Source organism: Brassica napus, chromosome C2, assembly GCF_020379485.1.
Source record: "Brassica napus cultivar Da-Ae chromosome C2, Da-Ae, whole genome shotgun sequence".
Classification (NCBI taxonomy): domain Eukaryota; kingdom Viridiplantae; phylum Streptophyta; class Magnoliopsida; order Brassicales; family Brassicaceae; genus Brassica; species Brassica napus.
This window is the reverse complement of record NC_063445.1, coordinates 29,169,112-29,182,119: the sequence shown is the minus strand read 5'-3', so window position 1 is coordinate 29,182,119 and position 13,008 is coordinate 29,169,112. Positions and strand designations below refer to the sequence as shown.

General features: G+C 36.9%; 1 protein-coding gene across 1 annotated transcript; it reads left to right on the top strand.

Moving 5' to 3' along the window:
- The first annotated feature begins 4,773 nt into the window (after positions 1-4,773).
- Positions 4,774-6,640, top strand: LOC106430689 (myb family transcription factor APL-like). The gene is made up of 6 exons (XM_013871473.3): positions 4,774-5,040; positions 5,116-5,192; positions 5,315-5,381; positions 5,526-5,592; positions 5,678-5,720; positions 5,815-6,640. Exons 1-6 carry the CDS (start codon positions 4,866-4,868, stop codon positions 6,424-6,426), a joined length of 1,041 nt encoding a protein of 346 aa, XP_013726927.2. The 5' UTR covers positions 4,774-4,865; the 3' UTR covers positions 6,427-6,640.
- The last annotated feature ends 6,368 nt before the right edge of the window (positions 6,641-13,008 follow it).

Here is a 13,008-nt window from a genome sequence, read left to right as displayed (position 1 = left end):
ACGGGAGATGCTCTCGACCTGGTTGTTGAACCAATAGATGAACCGGCATGACCCCCGGATCCTGTTGAGCAGCAGCGTGAGGGGCAGCGTGAGGGGCAGAGGGAGCTGGAGCGGGAATATATGCGGGAACCGAGTCATGAGACGATACCGATGCACGGGAACCGCTCACCGAACTACGTCGAAGACGGGCTGCGGGGCGGGCTTCATCCTCGGCCCTAAAAAAAAAAAATGTTGTTAAATATTTATTAGTGGAAACTTAAAAAAAATTATAAAAAATTTTAAAATTTTAAAATTTTTACTATACATGATTTACATATATATATATATGTATACAAAATTATAATAAATTTATAAATATAGAAAAATGTTGTTAAAATTTATAAATGAAGAAAAATGGTGTTAAATATTTATATTTTTTTCAAAAAAACGTTTTTAAAAATCAAAAAACGTTTTTAAAAATCAAAAAACGTTTTTAAAAATCAAAAAACGTTTTAAAAAATCAAAAAACGTTTTTAAAAATCAAAAAACGTTTTTAAAAATAAAAAAAAACGTTTTAAAAAATCAAAAAACGTTTTTAAAAATCAAAAAATGTTCCAAAAAAAACTAAAACAACAATCCTAACTTATATATCCTAAACTATCCATTCAATCCTAAAATGTTCAATCAAACAACCTAAAATCCGAGATCAACTTCCAAAACCCTAAACAATTGAAAAAAAAAAAGGTTTGGGATGATTCTTACATGATTTGGGGTTTGGGGAAGAGATAGGAGGGTGAGGAGAGGATTCGCCGGTAGGGTGAGGCCGGAATCGCCGGAGAGTCGCCGAAATCGCCAAAAATCGCCGGAGAGTTTTGAGAGAGAGAGAGAAGCCGCGGAGATAACGAAGAAGAAGGAAGAAGGAGAGTTATTATATCCGAGGATTCCGACGGACACGGGTTCGTCGGTATTCCGTCGGTATATTTAAAATATACCAAATGCCGATTCGCGAAAATTTTCAAGCGGTTTGGTTCTCCCGGGCTAATTGAAATTCCGACGGAACGTGTCCGTCAGTATTTTCCGACGGACACATTCCGTCGGTATATTCCGACGGAATTCCGACGACTTAGTGTTTAGGGTGTTCTTTTCAAGTTTCTAAATGCAAAATCCAAACCTTTGATAATATATATAGTATTTGCATAAAGATTTAACAATAAAAATGTTTTATAACACGATTTTACACAACAATATTTTTTGTAGTGTAAGCTTATATAAATATGATTGTATAAGTACATAATGTTAAGATGAGATGTTATGAAAACAATGATATGCATACATAAATATTTTAATGAGTTGTTATATTTGAACGGTTGCGATCTAATACTATACTAAACACTTATTATGTGTTATTTTCATAGTTTTGGCATCTAAATTTATAGATTTTTATGATTGAAACTTTATAGAAAAACATGTCGTCGGTATTTCGTCGGAAAATACCGACGACATTCCGACGAACTTGTCAAGTTCGTCGGAATGTCGTCGGTATTTTCCGACGAAATACCGACGACTTTCCAATTTTCAATTAAACCCGTTGTCGTCGCTATGTCGTCGGTATATTGCGAGGGATTTCCGACGGACAATTTTGAATGGGATCGGAACTCTTCCCCTCGTCTCCTGATAACGAGGTTTCCCACAAAATTTGCATACATTCCGTGTCTCATCCGCTCTCCAGTAGATCATGCAGTTGTCAATACATACATCTATCACTTCATACGGTAGTTGAAGACCTGCAACAAGTTTCTGAACCTCGTAGTATGAACCCGGTGCAAGGTTATCCTCAGGTAAAATACCTTTGACAAAATCAGTAATCGCATCCATACATTCTTCAGCCAAATTATAGTCTGTCTTAATACCCATTAATCTAGTTGCAGATGATAAGACTGAATGACCATCTTTACAATTTTGATACAAAGGTTGTTTTCCTGCATCCAACATGTCAAAAAATCTCCTAGACTCGGGGTTTGGTTCTTCCCCTCTATAATGATCATGTACCATCTGCTCAGTACCTACACCATAATCTATATCCGTTCTAGATTCTTCTAACCTAATATCAGGCTGAGGTTCACTAACAGGCTGAGGTTCGCTAGTACTACCATATTCATAACCAGTTTCCCCATGAAGGTACCAAACTTTATAATTACGTGAAAACCCTTTCATATACAAATGAGTCCAAACATCAAATTCTTTTATAACCTTATTATTATTGCAAGAAGAGCAGGGACATCTTAACATACCACTTTTTGCATCCGGTTGCTGTTGAACAAGCCTCATGAATTCTCCAATCCCTTGAACGTATTCTTCCGTAAGCAAATTGGTGTTCGGATCCAAATGAGGTTTATCCATCCACGAACGATAATAAACTTCTGAAGACATGATTTTCACGGAATTGTTATGACTAAAGAGAATGAAGAGAGAATGAAGTGTGAATGAGTTGAATGAGGAGGGGTTGTATTTATAGGAAATTGCTTACGGACCTCCGACGACTTTCCGACGAAATTCCGACGGATATAAAGAACTCCGTCGGAATTCCGTCGGAATTGTCCAATCCCAAACGGCTATACAACGGTCATATGTATTTGTCGGCAACGGTCACATGGTTCGTCGGAATTCCGTCGGAAAATACCGATGGCATTCCGACGACATGGCTGTTAATCGGAATGTCGTCGGAATTCCGTCGGAATATACCGACGACCTTCCGACGACTACAACGGTTACATTTTTTATCGGAATGTCGTCAAAAAGTCGTCGGAAAATTCCGACGACCCTTGTTTCGTCGGAATTCCGTCGGAAATGGCCGACGGAATTCCGACGACTTGAAATTTTTGGATTTCGTCGGAAATTGGTCGGTAATCCGTCGCAAACGTCCGACGACATTGATGTCCGTCGGAACCTCCGTCGGAATTCGGCGTGTTTTCTTGTAGTGATATGTGTCTTATTGGTTAATTTTTTTTCATATGTAAACCATGGTTTTTAATTAATCAATCTAATAGCGTTTTGTTTTAATTAACAAAAAAAAACCAAATATCGGTTTTGGATTGTAGCTGTTATTATAATTTTTTCTTACAAAATATTTGGTCCATTAGTTTATAAGAACGAACTCATCATTGCTTAGAATTGTATATTCAGCTCATAATTAGCCAAAAAGGTTTACCCTACCATAAATGATTTTTTTTTTTTTTTTTTTTTGACAGCAAAAAGATTACAGACTCATATAGACCCTGTAAACCAAAGTGGTAACTCTGAATCCATGTGTACGACGAAAGACGGTTGTTGCCGAGCACTACGTGCCAAACTATCCGCCCTTGTCCGTCCTAGGTACATGAACAATATCTGAGTTGACGAAACTTCTTCTCAACAGCTTAATATCTTCCAGGTAGCTTTCAAATGCTGGCCATTCTTCTGGTTCTGAAACCATCTTCACCAATTGAGAACAATCCGTTGCAAACGTAACCTGAAACTGTCTTAAGTTTCTCATGCATTCCATTGCCCAAATTAATGCCTCCATCTCCGAATGAAGCGGTGAAAGACAAGCCCTTACATTCCTTGCTCCTAGTAAACCATCAAACCCTGATAATGTACTGAGCCAACCTTGTCCTGAAAATAGGTCGTTATCTTTCCAAGAACCATCTGTGAAACACCATCTTCCTGTGGTTCCTACGTTAGGCCTAACTTGTACTTCTTGTGCACACCTGTTGTTACTAACCTGTGCCTCAGCCCAAAGTGTTGATTCTAGTTCTGCTAATCGAAGTGTTTCCCTGGGATCAATATCAAGATTACTGAATACTTTATTGTTTCGACCCTTCCAAATGTACCATAGTATCCATGCAAACTGATGACCCTACCATAAATGATAAATCCAGTTTTGTGAGATTTTTTTCTTTTGATATTTGTATGTGTCCCGATTATATATTGCAATATGTATAACGATGTAGACATGCTATATAAGTCTAATATACGACTATCCCTCGTGCGGTCTTATTGAAAAGAATATATAGAACTTTAATATATTCACCTTTGAAAAAGGTTTATATTCTCGTTTCATCTCATTATCTTCGAAATTATTTTAAATTTTATTACAATTCTTAAATACTTTTATAAATTCAAATCGAGCAAAAAATCATTTAAAAGTAATAAATATGGTTTTAATTAAATACTAGTAGATATTTAATACCTTAAATTATATAGAACTGTAAGATATATATTTCAGAAGATTTAATCGTTTATATGAGAAATTGAAAAGCTCATATTTAACATCGTAAGAATCAGTGCATATATATACTAAATACAACCTATTTTATGTGTGTATTTAGCTAACTCGCATAGGTTCTCCTCCCACATGTTAAAACTTACCTTTTCCAAAAAAAAAAAATCAATATATGAATATATTTTGAGTATACAGTTTCTTATAATTTTAAACTTATTGTATAATTAATATGTAAAGTAATTTTGAGACAGACATGAATTACTTCATGTATACGTATAGCATTCATTTTATATTAAAAGTAATCCAAAGGTATTCAAGCTGGGAGGTCTAAACAAAACAATTGAAAAGATAGCGACAGTATCTTTTCACAAAGGAACATCTGCGTACTAGTCTCAACCTTTATCCTCACGTAGTAACGATAAAACAATATTATATTTATAACCAAATTCGAATTTATTTAATTCACAAACAAAATAAAAAGAAGACGAGAGAAAGAGCAAAAAGCCGTCATCTGATCTCTTCAAAAACGCATCGTATTCTCTCACATTTTTGCATCACATTCGTTTCCTTGAATCCAATCCCTCTGTTAGAGAGAGAGAGAAAAAAAGAGAGTAATAGAGAGAGAATGTTCCATGCTAAGAAACCTTCAAGTATGAATGGTTCATATGAGAACAGAGCTATGTGCGTTCAAGGCGATTCAGGCCTCGTCCTCACCACTGACCCTAAACCGCGTTTGCGTTGGACCGTCGAACTCCACGAGCGTTTCGTTGATGCCGTCGCTCAGCTCGGCGGCCCGGACAGTATGCACACACATATATCTATATAGTTACTTGATCAATTTTAACAAATATTAATCGTTTTTTTTTTATTTACAGAAGCGACACCAAAGACGATTATGAGAGTTATGGGTGTGAAGGGTCTTACTCTTTACCACCTTAAGAGCCATCTTCAGGTATGTACACAAATATATAAACTAGGGTTTTCTTTTTATCTTCTCTTTGTCTTTGTTTTCTTTTCATTTTAGTATATAATTACTATAGTAATATTAATAATCATCTGAATATATGGGTGCAGAAATTTAGGCTTGGAAAGCAGCCGCACAAGGAGTACGGAGATCATTCCACAAAGGAAAGTTCAAGAGGTGACCTCTCTTCCTCTCTCTCATATTAGGGTTCTAGAGATAATAGTAAGATGTGTATATATATATATATTTTTTTTTTTTATATTTCTGTTTATATATATTTTTGGTCCATTTTTTCTCAACAACAAATATTTTACCATGTAGCTTCTGCCATGGATATTCAGCGCAACGTAGCTTCTTCTTCTGGCATGATGAGTCGCAACATGAATGAGTATATCCTCTCTTCTCATTAATTTTGCCTACTTTAGTTTCCTATTTGTATTATCAGAAACTTACACTTTAGTTTATATAACCAGGATGCAAATGGAAGTACAGAGAAGGTTGCATGAACAGCTGGAGGTGATTAATTTATTGATATTTTATGATATTTAACTCTTATAAAACATAATTTTGATATATATATAAAATATATATTGCATTTAAATGTTTTCAGGTGCAGAGACATTTGCAGTTGAGGATTGAAGCACAAGGAAAGTACATGCAGTCTATATTGGAGAGAGCTTGCCAAACCCTAGCCGGTGAGAACATGGCAGCCGCCTCCGGCGGAGGGTTCAAGGGCAATTTGGGAAGCTCGAGTCTTTCCGCAGCTATGGGTCCACATCCTCTTAGTTTCCCGCCATTTCAGGACCTAAACATCTATGGAAACACAACCGATCAAGTCCTCGACCATCATAACTTCCATAATCAGAACATAGAGAATCATTACACGGCCAACAATGCTGCAGACACCAACATTTACTTGGGGAAGAAGCGACCAAACCCTAGTTTTGGTAACGATATAAGGAAAGAACTCTTAATGTGGTCTAATCAAGATCATGAACCGATCGATGATGAGCATCGGATTCAGATACAAATGGCTACACATGTCTCCACGGATTTGGATTCTTTGTCAGAAATTTACGATAGGAAACCGGGTTTATCAGGTGATGAAGGAAACGATTGTGGGAAATTATTGGAAAGGTCATCGCCTCGAAGATCACCATTGAGCCCTATGATGAACCCTAATGCTGGGTTAGTACAAGGAAGGAACTCACCATTTGAGTGATACAATAATTTATCATAATATATGTGATGCATGAGAACGTGAGAACAAGATATATTTTGTTCATTATGAGCTTGACTTAGGGTTTAGATATGAGACAAACAGAAAAAAAAAATACAAAGATTGTTATGTTTACTTGATCAATTTTGCTCGTGTTCAATTTGTACTGAAACTATATAAATCATTGTTATTGCTATAATATTTAGGATATTATGTACTTGTTCATTTGTTCAGTACTATGATTTTTTTTTTTGGTAATCCAAAATTTATTTGTCGTGTTGGTGAACTATTTTTACTATTATATGTTTGATAGTAGTTTGTTTTTGATGTTTGAAAATAATTCCATGATTGTTGTGAAACAAGAGAATATAATCTATATGTTTATGTTCTTATTCATAAACATATGTAATCTTTTTTTTTTTGAACAACATATGTAATCCTTTATATAAGAAATTACACTGTCACAGAATAATGGAAAGATTAATAATGGAAAGACTAAAGAAAGAAAATACAAATATGGAAATAGTACAAATCATAAACCAACAAGAGAAAGGCAAGATGCCGATTCTCTCTCTCTCTCTCTCTCTCCTCACGGCTGACTCTCTCTCTCGCATTGGGCCGGTTATGAACCAGGCCGGTTATGAACATCCACAATATGATTTATAACACTCCCCCTTGGATGCCATAACCATACAGGGATTGTAATACACTTTAGATGTTGCCTCATTAAAACCTTACCAGGAAAACCCAGTAGGACAAAACCATGGTGAAGGAAAAAAAGTACAACACGTATTACCCCCCTGTTCTGAACAACTCGCGGCTGGCCTCATGAACGGCCAAGATCTCCGAATGGTTTGAAGATGTGGCCGTGATCGCTTGCTTCATGGAACGCCATGATATGGCCGTTCCACCATGTGTGAAAACATAGCATGTCTTTGTTTTGGTTAGTATAAAATAAACCCAAGTCTTTCGTTCCTTGCAGGTAACAAAGAACATGTTTAATCCCGTTCCAGTGCCTTTGGGTTGGACAAGAGCTAAATCTAGACAATAGATTCACGGCAAAACATATATCTGGTCGTGTGACTAGCCAGATACATCAAAGCTCCTATGGCACTGAGATATGGCACTTCGGGACCAAAGACATCTTCATCGTCCATCTTAGGACGGAACGAATCAGTGTCCAAGCCAAGGGACCTCACGACCATGGGGCTAGATAATGGGTGAGACTCGGCCATATTAAATCTCTTGAGTACTTTTTATGTATATGCCATTTGATGCACAAGGATTCCATCATTAATGTACTCAAGCTGTAATCCCAAACAGAACTTTGTTTTTCCAAGATCTTTCATTTCGAATTCTTTCTTAAGATATTCAACTGTTTGGGAGATCTCTCCAGAGGTTCCTAGGATATTTAAATCATCAACATACACTGCTATAATCACAAAGCCCTGACCGAATTTCTTTATAAAAATACAAGGGCTGATCGGATCATTCTTGTATCCTTTTCTCTCTAGGTACTCACTTAACCTATTGTACCACATTCGGCATGATTGTTTCAATCTATAAAGTGACTTATTCAACTTTATACAGTGTTGTTTTCGAGTACTCGATTTGTTTTTCAACTCTATACCCTCTGGTGCTTTCATATAGATCCCGTTATCCAGTGGCCCATATAAGTATGCAGTTACAACATCCATTAACCGCAAGTCTAATTTCTCTCTTATAGGCAGACTTATCAGGAATCTAAAAGTAGTAGCATCCACCACAGGGGAGTATGTCTCCTCATAATCTATTCATGGTCTCTGTGAGAATCCTTATTCAACAAGCCGTGCTTTGTATCAAACTACTTCACAATGTTCGTTTCTTTTCCTCACAAAGACCCACTTATGGCTGACTGGTTTTATATCATATGGTTTCTGGACTACTGGTCCAAAGACATCTCTCTTCTTTAAAGAGTTTAACTCCATGTTTATAGCTTCTTTCCATTTGATCCAATCTGATCGTTGAGTGCACTCATAAATAAACGTGGGTTCATGATCCTCATTATCATCCATGATTTCAAGTGCTACATTGCATGCAAATATATCATCAATGTCGACATTCTTTCTGTTCCATTGTATCCCAGACAAGACATAATTTATTGAGATCTCATTATTATCAAGACCATCAGTACCATGAAGCTTGGCGTCCCAAGCATCAGTGTTAGGTACATAAGGACCAGCCGCATCTAAGCATTTATGATCGGCCGTGATCGCTATTAGGGTTTTGGAATCGGCCGCGGCTAAGTCTCGGGATTTAGGGACGGCCGCGGTCGTGTCTAGGGTTTCAACAACCTCGGTTTCATTATCTGCACATTTCTTTGTTTTCCGAGGGTTTTTATCTTTGGAACCTATTGGTTTACCACGTTTCAAACGTTGTCTAGACTCTGTAGCAACTTGACTGTGTCCCTCTTGAACATCAATTCAAATTGGTGCATTAGCAGTTGGTATATATGACTTAGTCACTCTTTTCGGGTCAGCAAAAGGAATCTGACAATTGATTAGCTAGCTTTTGTAAATGTATTATCTTTTTGACTTCTAAATCACATTTCTGAGTCCGAGGAACTTGCCAAGATAAGAATGTTTGATTCCATGTAATTTCTTTTACCATCTTACTACTATCTCCCCCTAATGTTGGATGTTCGGATTCATCAAAGAGATAATCCGCATACCTGGCCTTAAACAAATCACCCGTAGTTGGCTCAAGGTATTTTATAATCGTGGGAGAATCATATCCAACATATATCCCCATCCTCCTTTGAGGTCACATCTTTGTTCTCTGTGGTGGTGCAATTGGCACATAGACGACACAACCAAATGTCTTAAGATGAGATATGTCTGGCTCATGACCCGTAAGCAATTGTAATGGGGAATATCTATGTTCACTAGACGGTCTTATACGAATCAGTTCGGCCGCGTGCAAGACCGCGTGTCCCCAAGCTGTGGCAGGAAGCTTAGACCTCATAAGCAATGATCTAGCTATTAGCTGAATTCGTTTTATGAATGATTCTGCCAAGCCGTTATGTGTATGTACATGTGCCACGGAGTGTTCCACACTTACCCGCATGGACATACAATAATCATTAAACGCTTGGGACGTGAACTCACCAGCATTATCAAGACGTATAGTCTTTAAAGGAGTATAGCCTTTGGCCGATCTCTATGATCTGAAGGAACTCTTTGTTTCCTTCGCCCTTAGTCTCAATATGAAAGCCATTCATTCGAATGTCTTTAAAGCTCAATAGACTTCTATTAGAGCTGAGTGAATACAATTAGGGGTGTCAAAATGATCTGTAGCTCATGAGCTGGCTCAGCTCAGCTCATTTTTTTCACGAGCATGATCTCTATATTTTAGGATCATTTAATAAATGAGTTTAATGATCGAGCTTAAATTAGATCACGAGTTATATGAACGATCTTTAATGAACATGAGCTGGCTCATGAGATTATTCATTTTTATACTAAAAATTATATATAATATATATATTATGTATATGTTATATATTTGGATAACTTCTATTTTTACTATGTAAAAAAGATAATTTATATATTTATCTTCTAAAACTAAAATGTAAAACATACATATAAGTTTGCACCTGATCTTGGTTGTTTTGTTTTATGACCGACGACAATGATAAAATATTTTCTATCTCAGATTATTTATTTATACTTTGTTATTACTTTAACATAAAATATTTATAAATGTTTTATTTTAATTTTATAATTTAAACAGATGAAAACATTGAAAATGAATTTTCTCAAGACTCTCATGAAGAAAAGAGATTTGGATCATTGGTTTTGCATTAATTTAATTTATATTAGGTTTTGTTTATTTTTATTTTTGTATGTGTTGGTTTTTATTTAGTATTTAATATTTATGTTTTGGATATTTTTAATATCTAAATTTTGAACAATATTATATAAGTTATTTTATCACTATTTTATTTTATTTTTATATTAGATCACGAGTTAGCTCATTTAACTCATGATCTTGGTGATCTGAGTTCGAGTTTACATATTGAAACTCATTTATTAAATGAGCTGAGCGAGCTAGCTCATGAAAATAGCCGAGCTTACCATGAGCTGAGCAGAGTTGAGCGAGCTAGCTCATTTTGACACCCCTAAATACAATGCATCAGATATCTCTAGATGCGTACCTTTAGGCAACATGATATTAACCCTCTATGAGACTTTAGAGACTTTTATATCAAAAACTTTCATTCATTAGTAAAATAAGTTCAAAGCAATCAAAACATAGAAAACACAAAGCAAAGAACACAAAAACATAGATGTCGAATTCAACTTCATTCTCTTAAACAATCAGAGGTTTCATACTCCATGAGATCGTCTTGTTCATGATTGAAATCATCTTCACCATCTTGATAAGTCATATGAGCTTCAGGATTCCCTTTCAAACTCTCTTGGTAGAAGTCAACGAGATGTTTGGGAGTCCTAAATGTCTTAGCCCAATGATTATCCATACCACATCTATGGCACACAGATTTGGTCGAGTTTTGTGGCTTGAAAGATGTACCACGGCCTCGGCCATGTCCACGGCCTCCATAGGAGCCACGGGTATATGAGTTGCCTCGGCCTCGACCAAACGAGTTTCGGCCTCGACCACCACGTTCATGCCATTTTCCACGACCACGGCCGTGTTGGCTATCACTCTGGACATGGTTCGACTCTTTCTTAGCCTCTACGGTCGCATGTGCCTCAGGTAATGGGATTGTTCCAGGAGGTCTCAATTCATTGTTCCTCATCAACAGTTCATTGTCCTGCTCAGCGAGCAAGAGATAAGAGATCAGATTAGCATAAGTAGAGAAGCCCTTCTCACGGTACTGTTGTTGTAACAACACATTACTTGTGTGGAAGGTGGAAAAGGTTTTCTCAAGCATATCCTTATCCGTTATATCCTCACCACACAGTTTCAATTTTGAAACTATTTTAAACAGGGCCGAGTTATACTCGTCCATGGATTTAAGTCCTGGATTATGAGATTCCTTCATTCATACATAGCCTTTGGTAATAACACCGTTCTCTGGTGATCATATCTCGTTTTCAACTCTGTGCAAAGGTCTAGAGGATTCTCAATTGTCAAATACTGATCTTTGAGACTCTCGATAAGATGATGGCGTATAATCAATATAGCTCTGTATCTATCTTTCTCACTTGCATTATTGCCCTCGGTGATACATTCACCGAGTCCCTTGGATTTCAGGATGATCTTAGCATCAAGTGCCCATTGCAAGTAATTATCTCCAGAGAGATTTAGGGCAGAAAAATCTAAGTTGTTGATTTTCGACATCTGAAATTATATGTTTCAATCTTAGGATTATAGTGTTCAATGTTCTATAAGATGCAATCAAAACAATCGGATGAGGTCACACGGCCAAACGGATATGATGCATGATAAGCCGCATGGCCAAACGAGACATGATGCAAGCCGCACGACCAAGACAAGGATGAACAATCTTATCAACTGGTTTCTATATTATCTTAATGCAATCGGTTATTCATCTTAGCAAAACGATTTCTAAGTGATCATGGAAACATGAAACCTCAATAAAACAATCAATCAGTGCATCAAGGGATTTAGTTACTATCAACCTAACGATCATTTTCAATGAGATTAATGCAATTAGGGTTTCAATATGAACAAGGCCAGTCGGATTCAAGACTTAAAACAAGATCAGAACTAATCAATTTAGGCAATTTCTATCTCAAGATTCAATTAGTTCATCAATTCAATCAACCAAATTCGAGAATGAGTTTAATCAATCCTAGCAATTGGTTCTATGTGATTATAATCAGATTCAAAACATTCAATCACATAAACAATCAAATCAATTTCGATTTCAAATTAGGGTTTGCGAGATATGCATTATGCATATATGCGGCTAGGCTTTAGGTTATTAGGGTTTCGATTTTAATCAATCAATAAGATTCAATTTAGGTTATTAGGGATTGGATCTATTGCCTTAGGGTTTGGTTCTTAGGTTTTAGTTTTACCTAAACCTCAAGTCGGGTTAAATGGACCACCGAATAAAGAAGAGCCGCGAACGGATTGCTTGCTGATCGTCACGAGCTGGAACTGATCGGGTCGCGAGCTGGAACTGATCGTTGCTGAGATCGCAAGCTGAGATCGTCGAGTCGCGAACGGATTGAAGCTGAGACGGGTCGCGAACGTGCTTGCTATCGAGCTTAGTATCGAGCTGAGCTGAGTATCGTCACGAGCTGGATGGATCGGGAAACGGTTTGAATGCGGGATGAGATGTTCTCAATCGGGTTTTGGTTCGCGATCGGGATGGGGTTATCGCCGGCTAGGTTTCGGGTTTTATCGTCGGGATTTTAGCTTAGGGTTCTTAGAGTAATCGTGATGATAAAGTGTTGTGAAACAAGAGAATGCGGGATGAGATGTTCTTATTCATAAACATATGAAGCCTTTTATATATAGGGAATTACACCGTCATAGAATAATGGAAAGATAAAGAAATAGTACAAATCATAAACCAACAAAGGAAAAGCAAGATGCCGATTCTCTCTC